At 38.0% G+C, this 16264-nt stretch overlaps 1 protein-coding gene across 1 annotated transcript; it reads right to left on the bottom strand.

Moving 5' to 3' along the window:
• Window positions 1-149: 149 nt before the first annotated feature.
• Window positions 150-15753, bottom strand: ica1 (islet cell autoantigen 1). Its single transcript, XM_080896100.1, has 13 exons — window positions 15609-15753; window positions 13561-13590; window positions 13269-13440; window positions 9208-9280; window positions 8940-9063; window positions 8137-8335; window positions 7172-7297; window positions 6894-6992; window positions 6699-6799; window positions 6036-6082; window positions 5279-5509; window positions 2776-2856; window positions 150-2638 (listed from the first exon to the last, which is right to left on the bottom strand). The coding sequence occupies exons 2-13, from the start codon at window positions 13575-13577 to the stop codon at window positions 2517-2519; spliced, it is 1392 nt and encodes a 463-aa protein (XP_080752226.1). The 5' UTR covers window positions 13578-13590; window positions 15609-15753; the 3' UTR covers window positions 150-2516.
• Window positions 15754-16264: the final 511 nt, after the last annotated feature.

The following is a 16264-nucleotide window of genomic DNA, read 5'->3' as shown; positions in this document are numbered from 1 at the left end:
TATCTATGACCTGGGGGAAAAAACCTTATAATTAGTATTCATAAGCATGATTTTATATGCAAATAGGAGTTAAGGTAAGGCAATTGCTGTATTTGGTTATGAGTGAATAATAAATATGGCATGAATATGAAACAAAGCAACAAAAAAATGTCACTGGGTTATAACTCTGTGTTAACGTGTGATTTGATTAAGGCATTTACTCAGATATGTAGTCAGTTTATGCAGCATTGTCACTAAAGTCAGAATAAGACTGTATTTACACGATTCTTAAAGTTTCCTCTTTTTTGGCTCTAGAATAATGCACTCACGCAGCGTATAATGCCCGTAAAAACCAGTAACCACTAAGTAAATACAGGAACGTGGAAAAATGTCACATCACTATAAACATGTAGTTCACTGAATCACGTTTACTGCTTAACATAAAAGAAGGCATGCAACATGCAGTAATAAATGACTGATGTGTTTTAAATCAACACACTTCTGGATTATACTTAAAAGGAGATCACATATACTGTATTTTGCAAACACATCATCAGTCCTTACAAAAAAAGTCAAGCTTGTGTCTGATCAAAGAAACGACTTGGATTACATGGATGAAATTCCACCTTCAGATGTGGTGAGAAAGGAGTTTAGTTTAAATTCTTGCACTGCTGAATAGATCAATGCCAGGCAATTATGCTTCAGTTTGTTTAAATAATTCTGTTTAACTGCATTAAAATTCCTCCAGTCAACATGTTCCACTGCTCTGTAAACAAACTGTTATCTTTGTCATATTTGCCGCCTTTCATATTGTGAATCTCACGCAGTAGTTTGACATCTTCAGTAATGAGAACTGGAAATGAAGCATGAATGCTATGAGAGAGATTTCCAAGGCAGCTACTGTCAAAGGCGTTTTGTTCCAAACTCGTACTGAGGTATCCCTGCTAAAATAATTTAATGTTTACATTTTTCTTTCATGACAAAGCTGGTAATAGTTCATGGGGCTCTGACAGAAGCATAATACTGCCACCATGAAATAAATCTGCTCATTTCTGGTTACAGCCTGATTTAAAGGGACTTGTGCTCATCGCCACTTCCATATTTTTAACTTTGGACTAGCTTAGCACTCAGAGTATTACTTATGTATAATGGTCCTTGGTGCAGTCCTTCAGGTCAGCTACTGTCTGGACACAAGCCATTCAACTCTAGCTTTAAGCCAGATTTTTCCTGATTGGTGGCCATTTGCAAAGAGAAGGGTTTAACAGTTGGTGATTCAGCGCTCACAGCCAGTGCTGTGTGCCTGAGAGCCATATTAGGGATATCTCAACCTTTCTATACACTTATGTAGGCTTTTTGCAGGGATAACATAGATCTACACACATTCTGAGCTCATTATTTTAACTGGCAATTATTTAACAAAATAAAACCACAATATTGTTGTAGTTATTAAAAACATTTTTATGTTATGGCCTTATAGTTTGGCCTCGTATCAACTTTTTCTCTAAAAATATTTTAGATTTTCAATTTTAAAAGAAACCTCATCTTCCTGAAGTTATAATCATACATATTCTATTTTAGTTGTTCAGTTATGACACTGGGCATTATGCAAGAACATTTGTGGTGTTCTTCTAAATCAGTCTCTAGTCGTATTTCCTTCTAAGATTAAGTTGAAAACACCTCTTGCGTGGCTCCAAAATGGGCTGTCTGTCATGCTCATTGTGCGGATGCCTTTTATTTTCCATGGAAAAACCCCAAAAGGTTGTTAGGCAAAATATTACTACTATATTTGTCAGCGGCCTGTCATCACAGGCTATTCAACAGTAAGTGACCGTGGACGCCTTGAGTCGGCTTTTGGAGTGAGCTTTCTCAGTAAACTGAATTTAAGAACTACGTAGTCATAATATGCCGATACATGCAACCAGGAAACATGGTAAATTTGCAAGTGATGCCACAGTGAATTAGTGAAGTTAATTTTTGTTAAATATTTTTTTTAAATGGTTACTAATTCATATTAACCTCCTAAGACCCGAGCTCTTCCACGACATGCATTTTTAATTTTTCTTTGATATTTGGGCGTATTGGGGCCCAATGAATGTAAAAACAAAGAATTACCAGATTTTTTTATTTTATTTTATTTTTTAACCTTATTTTTGTTTTTAAGAAAAAATAAGAGCCGCATATGAGGATATTTGTTTAAAACTTTGATAAAACAGTAGCAGTATAATGTCCTCATAAGTGGGTATCAGGCGCTTGTAGAGCAAAATTGAGTATTTAGGTCTAAATAACCCAAAATGTGATGTCCACATATGTGGACGCCAGGTCCTAGGAGGTTAAGGAAACTAGACAATCTGCCTGTCTACCTGAGACACCCTGTCATGTTCCACTTTAGAAAGAAAATATGAATTATTCTTGCATGAGGCCTCTGCAAGTCAGATCAGGCTGCTTTTTTTTTTTTTTTTTTTTTTTTTTGTGTTTTCTGTTTTTAAACTTATTTTATTGTACCCCTTACAAGGGTCAAATGTGATGCAGAAGAACAACTATGCATTGTGAAGTTCGTGCTCTGTGTTGGTTTTGCCGATCGCGTCGGGATTGGAGAGGGGGTCCAAGTCGGCAAACAGGTTGAACCACGCTGAGAGATCTTTGGATGTCCCTTCTGCCTCTGTAAAAAGATTTGACGAGGTAAATATCACTAAGAAAAGTCAGCGTGACGGTTTGGCGTTGGCTTTCTAGTTTATCCATTTCATTCTTATTTTCTAATGTCTTTCTAATGTCTTGACTTATATCGCCCAGGCCTACCTCTCTCTGCTGGCTTTGGAGTGCTCTGATTGACTTCAGATGAGTGCTCAGTTGCTTGAGTGGCAGAATGTGGGGCCCAATCTGAAGAGGAAGCATAGATTCGGGTTACTCACTAGGAAACTGTTACTGTGCAAAAGCACGATCCAACACGAGTCATTACACTCCATCGCACACAGCTGATGACTCGTCCCACAGAAAATCAAAACATTTACTGCATTGCAAACATTTTGTGAATACAAAACAGAAATTGTCTTGTTTCAGACATATTTATTTGGTTTCCATTCTTTTCCGTGTCTTGAAAATGCAACATGTAGCAGCACTTCATGGCTCTGGAGAGAACAGTGAAGTGTGCTGTACATTTCTTACTTAACCAAATGGAGAATTTGTTTTTAATTGTGTATTGTTGTTTCACCTTCAGCAGAACTTTTGAATAAGCTGAAGTACTTCGTAGATTTTACAGTTGCACCCTGACCTTGCCTTTTAAGTCCTACTGCCTGGATCTGAAATTGCTTGGCTCTTGGGAATATGTGGATTTTTTTCCTCCTTCCTTTGAAGATGAGCCGTTTTAGTTTTGATTTGCCAGTTTGGACTCCATCCGGAGTTCTGTGACTTCTTTTGGATCAGTCTGCTCTGCTTTCTGTTGGCTTGTCTGCCTCTTGAAGGGCTGACCTCTTTCACCACTATTGCTTCAATCCAACATGCTCTAGAATAGAATAGCCCTTTACTGTCATTGTGTACAATGACAATAAAGGGCTATTCTATTCTAGAAGACGAGAGACGTACTGAATATTATCCTATGGCAGAGTCCAGCAATAACAAGGATGTTGGTAAAAGTACAACTTAAAACCTTTATTATAGGCAAAATTCATCAAACTTTGTGTTTTCTTTAAATACAGTTTGGCTGCTGATCCTGTGCAATTTTTAATTTAAACAGTGACCTTTAACCAAAATCCCCTCAAAATGCTTTCTGTTTAGTACAAGGTTGTCAAGGTCATGCCATAATCTTACAGATAACCCACAGCAACTTGTTTTACAAGCCTGAGAATGAGTGCTAGTTACAGCATGCAGTATTTAATAATAAGAACAAGTAACCATGTTTAGAAGCAAAATAAAGGATTTTTTTCCACATTTCTACCAGTTTCACAGCCTGATCATGCACTCTGAATATGACTGCAAAAGAGCTCTGATGTAAATTTAGTTTTGCAGTGGAGACAGACGGCTTTCAATGGGCTTGTGCTTTGGAAGTCACTCTGCAGATGCACAAAATTTACTGAAGGTCTAATTTGATATGTATGCCATATTAAGTGTGTGTGTGATAAGCCTCATGCCAACATTTGAGAGGAGAAAAAGAGAAGAGGCACGCTCTGTTTCCCTGTAAACTGTAAGAAGCAGTTTTGCATTTCAAGTCAGCCCCTGCAGCACTTCTGTTTGCACAGATTGACTACCGCTCATTTGCTTTATAACGATTTTATATTTCTACCAACGCTGGGTCTAATTATTGTTGGTGTTTACAGTTTCGTGTTCCCTTAATTTGGGGTTCAATCTGTCGTACCAGTTAAAAGTAGAAAATGCATGTTTAACGGCTTTTCATAGGAAGAGACTGAGGCCTCAGTATATTTCCAAAAGTCACTCACAAGTTAGTCTCTCCTGATATCATTTGTTTCTCCTTGACCTCGCCCATCTTGCATATATTTACAGGACTTTTCTTTCTCAATGATTGTTTTGGGATTGTGGGAATATTCCCACAGTAATGTGCTGTGACTCATGAGTTAAATCTCAGTCATGCTACAGTAAATCACTCACTAAATCATTTTGTCTGACCTATTGCACTTTAATGATTAACACTGAATTGCCGGATTCTTATATGTGCCTCGGAAATGCAGTCAAACTATAAGCAGTTTTATAGAAGTGTGCAGCTTGCAACCTTTAAAGCTGGAAATTCACAAAACCAAGTTAACAATACCAGATGAGAATCCAAGCCAAGAGGAGATGGAAAGTAGTTGGCAATTACCTACGGGTAAGGAAATCTAATTGCTGTATTTTAACAGCCTCCTGCTATTACTTTGACAGATGTGGATTTGATAAATCCTTTTAAAGCCACTCTTTTGCCTGTGTGGAAACCATTGGGGAGGAAAAAGCAGCTCATTTTAACTCTGCCTTTTGGTGATTTTGCTAATGCACTGATTCAAAGAAAAACTGTGTTTATTAGTTTTTAGGAATATGTATCTCTCCTTAATGTGTAATTAAAATAAATTATGGCTAATTGGTGGTTAATGGTGGCTAATTTTTCCAGGTTCTGCATGGTGGTCATGGTGAGAGAATCGGTCTAATGGTGCAAAATCCAAATGGTCTATTCTTTTGATTACTAAAGAGCTTCCTTGGACCAACTTGCCAATTTTCTGGTTCACTCTTGTATAGTAGCACAGTTGCAACACACACACACACACACACACACACACACACACACACACACACACACACACACACACACACACAGGCTGACCTGAGATGGAAGACTGCAGATTATTCAAACTCTGGTCCAAAAGCTGTGATGGTAGAAAGAAGTTTTCCTTGTCCTGGACCTCTGTTGGTCTGGTGGATGCAGCACTTGTTCCTTCCTCAGTCTCTCCAAACACTTCTGTCCACTCCTGAGAAAAATCCCCCTCATCCACAGACAAACCTCCCAGGATCTCATTCAGTAAGGTCATGCTGTCTGTCTCCTCTCCCTCCGACTCTGGGAAGCAACAAAAAGTGTTAATTTAAAAATGTTTGGATGATTTTATCTTTTTTTTTTTTTTTTTTTTTTTTTTCCCCACACAGTGTTTAAATTTTCACATTAATTTTAATTATAATTATCTAGATTCAAGACAGCTTTCCTTTCCTTAGTTTGCTTTGCCATTCACTATGGACTCAAATCACTGAGGGGACCATTTACACTTATTTCCACCTCCACATTTGAATTCACTGACTCTACTGATGTGGCTTTGCATGATTCACAGTTCAAAATAATCCTTGCTCATCTTGCACTACATCTTTATGCTGGGCCTTCAGGTCACCCTCTGCTTCTAACAAGTGCTCCATCCTTGCTGTAACCCTGAACTGTAGAAAAATTGGTGCCAGGATTGATAATGGGTCCCATTTGTTCTTAGTTTTGTTATTTTCCATATAATCAGATTATTTAACAATGAAGTCAGTTATTATTTTCAACCTAAAATGCAATTTAAAAACACAATTAAATCTTCAAGTTTTACATCTTTTACCTTCTCTCGCCTTGTCACTGGTGTTTTCATTTACAAGAGAGATGAGTCTGTAAAGAAACAGAAATTAAGCTTATAGCATTTTGTTCATAGGTGACATACACAGTGTGTCCTCATCCCAGTGGGCCTTCAATAGATCAGTTTTTCTCAGGTGCTACCTGTCCTTTTGTCATTGGCACCAATCAGGAGACATTGACTCTGTTTTTAGAGACCTAAAAGTATGTGTTAGGATGTTGAATCCATGGCGCTGTCAGCTAGGAAGTCATGGCGTGGTAGTTTGTTTTGTTTTTTGCTGGTTGGGTGTAGGACCTAAAAACTGCTTGGTTAGGTTAGGGAATAATTGTGGTTTAGGTTAAAGTACACCCATTCACAACCATAATCCTGATGGGCTTGGAGTTACACCCATTTCACACTAATGCCATAACCTGTTGCATCACACACCGCCGCCTAAGGAAACAGTCTGCGTAAACGAGACATACCAGTGGCTTTAAGAAAACAGCCTTAGTTGATGCCTCGGGGATGAGTCAGGCTGACCTACAGCTGGCTTGCAGAAATTCTTTGTCTCTGTTCAGACTGAACATTGCCCATACATGTACTCGACATTTTCACTGTTTTTCGTACGCGTTTGGTTTTCTTGCATAACAATAGATATTTCTTGAAGCTCACTGGTCGTCTGTGGTTTCTTCTTTCTTTGCTTCTTCTGTTTCTGCCTTGACTTTACTTTTCCCCTTCTTTTTAGCCAGTTTGTCCACAGGGTCTTGTAAAGTCTGGAACAATAATTGGAACAAAATCATCGCTTATTGTCATTACATGTCTCCAGTGTCAGCATTTAGTACTGTTATTACTGAGACTCTCTCAGACCTTAATTGTAGAGAACTCATAATGCTGACAGCCCTTGAAGCTCTCATGGATGGCTGCCATGGTGTGGGATGTTTTCTCCCAGAAGTGCAAAAGTGTTGTCTAAGACACGCACACAAGAAACAAGTTACACGCTCAGCTGCTCAAGGTAAAAGTAGTAATTCACCCCAGCGGGTGATAGTTTAGACCTGCTGACTAAGCCACATGTGGCAGAGCCATTGAAAACACCATATTTAAGCTCGGTGGAGTGTACGCAGACAGCTGGGACTTGTGAGGCGAACCTGATATGTGGTTAAGACGTGAGAGAGGAGGTTGCAGCGGCTCGCTCCCAGCAGGTCCACTTTCTGGCAGACGTCATTCTTCAGTTTGTCAAAGCTCGTTTTGGTTGTGCGCACCTGAGCCTGAACCTGAGAGAGAATATATGTGAAATGCTCCCCACCTAGTATTATATGACACACAAGGAAAATGCAAACAGTCGAGTTCTTGTTCACATAACTGTAAAAAGTGCTGGGTTCTTGCAGGCGGACCACCATCTATGGGTATGTTCTGCCCTCTGGTGTCAGGTTTTATAACATGTTTTCTTGCTTTTTGGTCTGTTGTGTTGTTAATGCTGAATTGATTAGTAAAATGGCATTTGTAGTTATTTCAACATGGTCTACATGTTTTAGGGTTTTAAACTGTTGTCCCACTAAAACAGAATATAAATATGAACCAGACGAAGCACTGTAAGCTGATGATGGACATTTTCCAGTGTTTCTGACATTTATTTTTAAGACTAAACATTTAATCAAAAAAAATTGACAGATTAATTAATGATTGCTGCAGGCCCTGCGGCGAAGGAAGAAATTGAATTTGTGGAAGTCATAATATTTTTGCCAATTTCCCACAGACTGCGTTGGCAGGGCTCTGATATTACTGTTTTTATGTTGCTCTAGGCGGGAGCAGCACTTCATCATATCAACAGTGGGGTTGCAGTCTGAGAAGTACCCTTTAATTAACAAAAGAACAATTAATTGGATTATATGCAGTTGTGACTTACTGGTATATAGACATTATGAATTGTCACAGGAGGTGCAGCTTAAACCCTGAAGTGTCACTTTGAACTATCACGTATGCCTGAGCCCTGAGATGGGCAAAACTAAAGAGAATGCAGGCATTATTTGTGCTAGTATGTAAGCTTTTCTTTCTGCTATGAAAATGATTGTTAATCTCTTCATTGCTGTGCTCTGAAAAGAACAAAACAAACCTTTCTGAATTTCTCCATCTGTTTATGTGTATCTGGGTCGAGCTCCTGAGATACGTCCTTCATCCAAAGCAGCGCTCCACGGTACTCAGTCCTTGACTGCTCCATTCGATTCACTGTCAGCCACGTGTCTGAGATGGCACGATAACGGAACGTTTCCACCTCCTGGTACAAACGGCACAGCGGGTTCCTCAGAGCCAATCTGCAGGGTGTCGTATTAAACTCCGTATTAAGGTGCTGCATGTGGCTTGGATCATCATGTGGAAAATTTGTCATGTCTTGTCTACGCTGCAGATTAGTCTGCTGATTTATTCAGCTGCACTGAAAAGTATCTCAGCTCCAGGACGAAAAGCTTTAAATGATCTTGGAAATGCAAATGGTGAACTCAAGAATCAAAAGATGAGCAATGGGAAAAAAAAAAATAGAAATACTGGCAAAACCAAAATCGTCAACATGACTTTCACGCTGCCGCTGATCTTACAAAATCTAAACAATATAATTTACTAAGTTATATTAATAATAATTATCACCACTACTGTCAGACTGACACACAGATTCGGACACGTAAATGAAATCCCTGTTTTCAGTAGAGTGAGAGTACCTATGCTGTGTTAGTAACCCTGTTATCTGCTCTGTTAGGGCAGCTATTTTATTGCTCCTGATGAACATTCCTGATATGACTCTCCATCCTTTTTGTGGATTTGGGGTGATACAGTTGGCTGACCTTTACTTGAAGCTATTTTCTAGTCCAGCATGTGATTTATTTTAAGGATGTGGCAGATTGTACATTGATCCGTGTCCCCTACCTCTGCTGTGATGAGAAGCAGAGAGCTTTTCCTGTGGCTTGCATGATCTTTCCAGCTCTGGTTTTATCCTGAGAGCCCTGGGAGCGCAGGAAACGACCCAGCTCATTCTCTTCTTGGGAAAGGACTGAACAGTAAGAGAGAGAAATCACTCTGGATGGATATTAATATCTTAAGAATGTGTTTGTTTTGGTTGACATTCTAGAAGTCTTAAACTCAATCAGTAGATTCGTTGTACTCAAAATGATTTAACAATTATATTTGAACTTACGGCAGATCCTCCTCTGATACTGCTCAATGACCTTCAAAAGCTCCATGCATGTTCTCTGAATCGAGTGGAAGACCTGCATAACAAAACAATATCAGCATAAACACCTAGTCAAATGAAACGTTGTAATTGATGATTAATGATTAATGGAATTGCCGATGATAAATCCCTAATGATTTTAAATGAACCATCTACACAGGCCGAAGTCTGTTTTCAGCAGACAACACTTCTGTTTCATTGTGTTACCTAATGCAAGTTTATCATGTTAAAAGGCTAATTGATCATTTAAAAATCTCTTTTCCAATTATGTTAGCACAGCTGAAAGCTGTTCCGATGATTAAAGATGCAATTAATTTAGCTAGTTGAGTTTCCAAAGCGTCAGCTTTTCTGAGTTCATTTATTGTGTCAAAACAAGGAAAATAATAATAGAAAAGGGAAAAGTGTCTTTTCAAACTCTTTATTCTTCTCAGAAATTAATATTATTCTATTAATGAAATTGCCAAATAACTTTTTCTCTTACAACAGTACATACTTTTCCCTTCATAGAACAGCACAAAATTACTCCAACAACAATAGAAAGAAAAGGTGGACGCGCCAATGCACAACTGACAAGTCCATCAGAGTCTCTTGTCTGAGAAACGGATGCTTCTCGGGATCTTAACCGGCAGCTTCACTAAATACCTGCGAAACTCAGTTTCTTCCAACAGTGAAAGGTTTACTTCTGTATTTGTTGGCATAGTTGCATAGGAGAAAGTCATATCCAAGTCTGGCTGAGAAAAGGAAAACGCTGAGATGAAACATACATGGACAACATAGATCGTGGATGGAAGAAGATTGGAGGTATTTGGGCCACAAAGAGTATTTGTGAGGTGTAGGACAAATGGAAAGATACTGGAGCTTTATGACACCTTCTGGTGGTGGTAATCTTGGAGGTCTGGGTAAAAGGACCCTGGAATAAGAAAAGTCAGTGCTGTGGCCTGTGGATATTGTTCAATTGGAGCCAATTTCTTTTTACATCAGGAGACCTAAACCACAAATTCAAACTGTGCAAGAACTATTTAGAGAGAGCACTCAGACAGCTACGTTCGGACTATAATGGAGTGGCCAGCACTCCCCAGTCTCAATACTAGACTCATTGGTGTTACAGCTTGACTGTATTGTATGCAAATGCCCATCAAATCAAAATCTCTGGTACTCTTTACTTTTTTCACAAAAAATCCTGCAGAAATTAGAAGCAGTTTTTGTTTTTTTTTGTATTTTAAGTCTTTACTGTGGAACTGGATTGTGATCCCGTTTGCTTTCATGATATTTGAGATGTTTAGATCTTTATTTGGCGTTGAACTGTAGCAAGTTGAAAGGAGCAGACAGATTAAAAAGACAAAAACATCTTTGAGATGTGGAGAAAATGAGCTGGCGGAGTGCTTGATGCCAAGCATGGTGGAAAACTCTTATGGAGACACTTTGTGGTGGGAAACTCTGAGAGTTCTACAAAATAAAAAGAACCTTGAACAAAAAAGACTACTTAATTTTGCAGCACCATTTTCCCCAGTTTCTTCCAACAGGCCAATAATCGTGACTCCATACCAAGCAAAACTGGAGAAGAAGCAGTCGGCTAGTAACCTGTCAATAATCAAGTGGCCAAGCATTGATGGCCATTGTACCATCAAACCAAACTAGTTGGAGGAAGCATAGAGTGAAATTTCTTAAAATTACCTGAAAACAGAATTTAAAATACAAAATTGTTTTTTCAGATTAGAAATCTTATTTCAAACCCTTACTGCCCTAAATATTCATTTTTTCCAATTCATGTGTTTGATAGGTTTGCATTTAAAACAAAACAAAACAAAATGAAAAAAAAAACAAGAAATTCTGACCTCAAGCCTTTCAGCAGTGGTGTAAATAAACTATTCAAAAACTGAAACTAGAATTTGTTATGGACATTCTGCACCTCACAACCCGGCACATTATTTCTTACATATTTGTAATAAAAATAATTCAAAAGACAAAAAAGGAGGTTCAGTGAGTTGCATTAGTGGAGGTGTAGCAGACAGCTGTTGGCTACAGCTGCCTGTGTCCGTACATCTGTCAGTCCTCCTAACTTTAACTGTTACTGGTATCCAAATGAATAGGTTATAAAAATAAATTTACCCAAAGAACAGCTGATGTTTAGTTAGGCATGGTAATATAAAATCGGAACATAAACTAATCTAACTAAATGATTAAATACGTGGTTTTTTTTTAGGGTCATTAGTGTTGTTGACTTTTATTGAAGATATTTCATCTGCAACACATAATAATAAATACACAGTGGGAGTATTTGTTGATTTAAAAAAAGCTTTTGATACGATACAACATTCTATTTTGATTTCTAAATTGTATAACTATGGAGTGAGAGGAGTAGCATTGAATTGGTTAATGAGTTATTTAGAGAATAGGTTGCAATATGTTTATTATTTTGGCAATACTTCTGAAAGACTGAAGATTGTATGTGGTGTTCCTCAAGGTTCTATTTTGGGACCTAAACTCTTTAATTTATATATTAATGATATTTGTGACGTATCTAAAAGGTTAAATTCGATTTTATTTGCAGATGACACAAATTTTTATTGCTCTGGAGAGAATTTGAAAGACTTGGTTGAAATTATGACTTCTGAGATGTTAAGAATAAAAAAATGGTTTGATGTAAATAAATTATCTTTGAATCTGACAAAAACGAAATATATGATATTTGGCAATCGTGTAAAGAAGGATAAAGTCATTATGTTTATAGAGGAAGAATTGATTGAAAGAGTTACTGAATTTCGTTTTTTGGGTGTAATAGTGGATGAGAATTTGACATGGAAATCTCATATTGAACATATTAGAAAGAAAATGGTCAAAAGTATTTATATTTTGGGTAGTATAAGAGATTTATTAAATTATAAAACAATGCGTATTTTATATTTTTCTTTGTTTTTTTTCATATATCAACTATTGTGTTGAAGTTTGGGGGAATACATATGAGAATACCATAAAACCTTTAAACCTATTACAGAAGAAAGTTATACGAATAATTCATAATGTTAAATATAGAGAACATACAAACAAATTATTTATAGAATCAAAATTATTAAAATTAGGAGATTTAGTGAAATTACGGACATTATTAATTATGTTTAAGGCTAAAAATAATATTTTGCCTTTTAAGTTACAAAGAGTATTTTTGATGTGTTCAAGGGGAGAAGAGAATAGAAGGAAATTTTATTTTAAACATCAGTTAGCCAGGACTACACAAAGATTAATGAGCACAACGGTTAGGGGTATAAGACTGTGGAATTCACTTCATTATAATTTAAAGAATTGTATAAATCTACAATGTTTTAAAAAGTGTTATATGTTTAAAACGATAACTCAGTATGAAGAATGCGAATGAATGTGATGTTGGTTTGGGATTCGACCGGAGAGAAATGTCAATATTAGTTTGTTCCTGATTTTTGGTGCCCATCGGTGATATAAGTTCGATGGTAGATAGGGGGCAGGGTTTAATAAGAATATTTTCTTCTTCCTGCTCCTTTTCACACATGGTTGTTGTGTTTTGTTGATAGAAGATGTGGTTGTTTTGTTTGATTTGTAGTACCAAGTGTGAAATAAATAAAAATGAAATGAAAATGAAATGAAATGAAATGTTTGCACCCACAGGAGTCACCTGACCATTAGAAAAAAAAATCTGCAAGTTTAATGCGCTTCTCCACTGACTTCACTTTATAGACCTGGAAGCTCCGCCCATCTTTTATATACAGTCTAAAATTGAGATGTTTATCAGGGGCATGGCCTAGATTAATGCTGGATGTTTATCAAGTATTGATTTCATGAATTAAGTTCTCCTCGCTCCAGTAATGGATGCCAGACGAGGGGGAGGGGGGTCGAGCAACCTAATAAAACTTTTAAGTCTCGAGCAATTTCTGGCATAGTGTAAATCAAAAAGCCATTTTAGTCTGTGCAGCCTGCCTGAGGGAGGGTACCTTCAGCTGTCACTGAGCATGCTCTTAAACTATAAGGCCAAACCGTTTAATACTCCTGCTCACCTCCAGCTTGGCATCCAGATCTGCGTCTGAGGCGACCACATGCTCGTCCTCCTTCTTCCCGGTGACCTTGATGAGAGTCTGCTTGGTTTTCCAGTATTTCTGCTGGAACTTGTTTACCACAGATGAGTCTTGGCTTTGGATGAAGCGATCAAGATAGTCTCGGGAGTAACCACTGCAATGACACAAAGAATGGCGCAGTGCTGTGACTGCTCCCTCTCTTGGAAAGAACTTTATAAAATCTTTGGAGAACTTATTGATTTATGTGAAATTATGTCCACAAAGATATACTTACAAGTTTCCTCCCTCCATTTTCTTAGATTACCTGAGGGGTAAATAAAGTACTTGAATCAGTATTGATGTGGCCGTTGGTTCGAACTTTTTTTTTTTTTTTTTTACCATTGACTCCATATAATGCCTTAGTCACCTTATATTCTGTCTTATATGATAACACCTTGTATTTCTAATGCATTAGAGAATACATCTGCGCTTAACAAAATCAGCATTTTCTTCACAGCTTTGATGATAAAGCCAAACTTTTACATGTCTGCAATGATAGTATAAGGTAAGGGTGTTGCCTTATACCAGTATTGACAATAACTAATATTTTGAAAGATATATATATAAATACAGTTTGATTAAAAAATAAAATCATATTCGAAATAATGCATTGGTGTTAGAGTGAGGAATAGACTTTCTCCATCGCCTTTCAATCCTATTCTGAGTGAGTGTAATTAAAAAGTTGATGGTTAATATGAGTGATAACACTATTTTTTTTTCATTTGTTACCATGATGACTGTGGAGTGAAAATGTTATTTTGTCCTAGGAAGGTTGTTAAATGTTATTGTTGGGCACTTTTTTTAGGAGGACCTGACATTTACAAAAATGTACCAAACTATTATGAGAAAGTGACCGTGGATCACTTCAGGGTTTTTCAGATACTGGAGCGTAGAGCCAGTGAGGTGGGCAATAAAAGAAAATACAGTGGAATTCTGAATTTATAATTTATTCACTTATTATTTATTTATTCATAATTGCATTATCCATCTCAAACAACTTAGCAGAAGGGAATTTAGTAGCTCATATGTCCTCTTTATTCTTTTTATTCTTTAACGTTTGTTGTACAAGAATGCAAAGTGACAATAAAAATCTATCATTGAAAGACAACCAACCAAACAACATGCCAGTTCTGTGCTGACATTTATTTCACTGAAATTTAACTTGGCTATTTTTTTAAAATAGTGTGAGAGAACCTCTGAATTTGTACAAAATGACAGCCAAAAAAGAAAACCCTCCAAAAACTACCTCTTTTCACCTTAAAGCATAATCTTTAACTTTTACATGCAGTAAGTTCTTTTTCACTTTTATACAGTGTTTCAAAAATTAATTAATTTAGCTCATATTCAGCTATTAAGGTTTTACCTCTGATAATTTCCCCAGTCCTAACTCTTATTTTCAGCTTCTTTGGAAAATGACTGCAGGTCGTTGACTACTTAATAAACAATATTTATCATAGACCTGTGCTCTGTTCAGAGTGCACACCACATTTACACTTTACATCTGCTGTGAAAGGCTCCAACCAGCAACCCTACACCCTAACTTGGGGAAAAAAAGGGGGGATAGATGAAGTTGTTATACTGAAGTTATTTATTTTGAAATTAACCGACGTTGTACAAATGACATATGAAAGATACAATTATAAACTGCATTTCTCTGAAGCTTCAGTAAAAGTTGACGGAATCATAACAAATGGATTCAGACCCTGGACCCTGGAGAGACTCGACCTTGTTGGTGGATCATCATGACTTCTATGCTGGATAATAAGACGTGCCCGAGGACTTGGCTTATTTATATTTCTACCAGCTTTGTTTAATCATCGCCGGGAGTGGGATGTAGGTATCTGTGCCCGTTCTAAACATGGCAGAGGAGCACCACCTGTTTCCAGTGAGCGCCTCGCCTGCTGTGCATCATCACCGTGAAGAAATTAATAAATAATCACCATATCCTGCAAAGAGCGCGCGCGCGTCACGACTCGTTTAAAACAAACGGATGATACGTTGCTGTCGTTTGCCTTCCCCGGTAGTAACAGTGTTTATAGAAAGACCCTGCAAATAATCTATACCTCTAAACAGGTAAACGTATGCTCATTTACGTCCTGATGTAAACTGAGCGGTTTATTCAGCAAATCCGCACTGGCAGAAAGAAAGCGCACTGTGCGGAAACCCAGCAGCTCCCCCCCCCCCCCCCCCCCCCCCCCCCCGCCTTATCCTTTAAATATAACCGATACATATCACAATAAAACCGAGAGCATAGCAACATGAAACAGTTTGTTCCACACATACCTTTCCGCGTCGGTGACATGTAGAAGAGCCGCTTTATTTCCTCCCCATCGCCACACACACAGCAGCTCTGCCTGGCTGACAGGCCCTGATGTACTGTATACAGCTACTGTATGTACACACAGTTGCTTCTTCGCCACAGCTCATTGTCCGCGTGCACGAAACACCGCTGACGTCATCCAGACTTCGCCCCCTCCTCCTCCTCCTCCTCCCCTCTCCCGCGCTGCATTCAGCCACTGCCCCACGTTAGTGTGCAAAGTGGGCAGATGTCTGTTGACTAGAAAATAATGACGGAGAGCAGCTAACGGAGGACACACACACACACAGTGGACGTTTCATATTACCCCCTCTAATGTGTTCTACATTTAGAGCAGTGGACAAAATGGCAAATTTTTGCAGGCTTAGTAATTATTAGCACAAAGGAATAACTCTATTCTTAGAAAAATTAAAGTAGAAAATTACTTAAATGTTGCAAAAATAAGGGCAAATAACAATCTGGACACAGGAAGACTGGAAACACTGTATTTGAACATATGGGAACACACTGTTGCACATTTTATTGTGTTGTCAGGTTGTACTACACAATATGGGGCGACTGTGGATCAGGGGGTTGGGAAGTACATCTGTAACCGGAAGGTCGCCGGTTTGATCCCTAGGCT

Source organism: Rhamphochromis sp. 'chilingali' (assembly GCF_963969265.1).
Source record: "Rhamphochromis sp. 'chilingali' genome assembly, chromosome: 11".
In the NCBI taxonomy this organism is placed as follows: Eukaryota; Metazoa; Chordata; class Actinopteri; order Cichliformes; family Cichlidae; genus Rhamphochromis; species Rhamphochromis sp. 'chilingali'.
The sequence above is the reverse complement of the archived record's forward strand: the minus strand, read 5'-3'. Positions and strand labels throughout refer to the sequence as shown.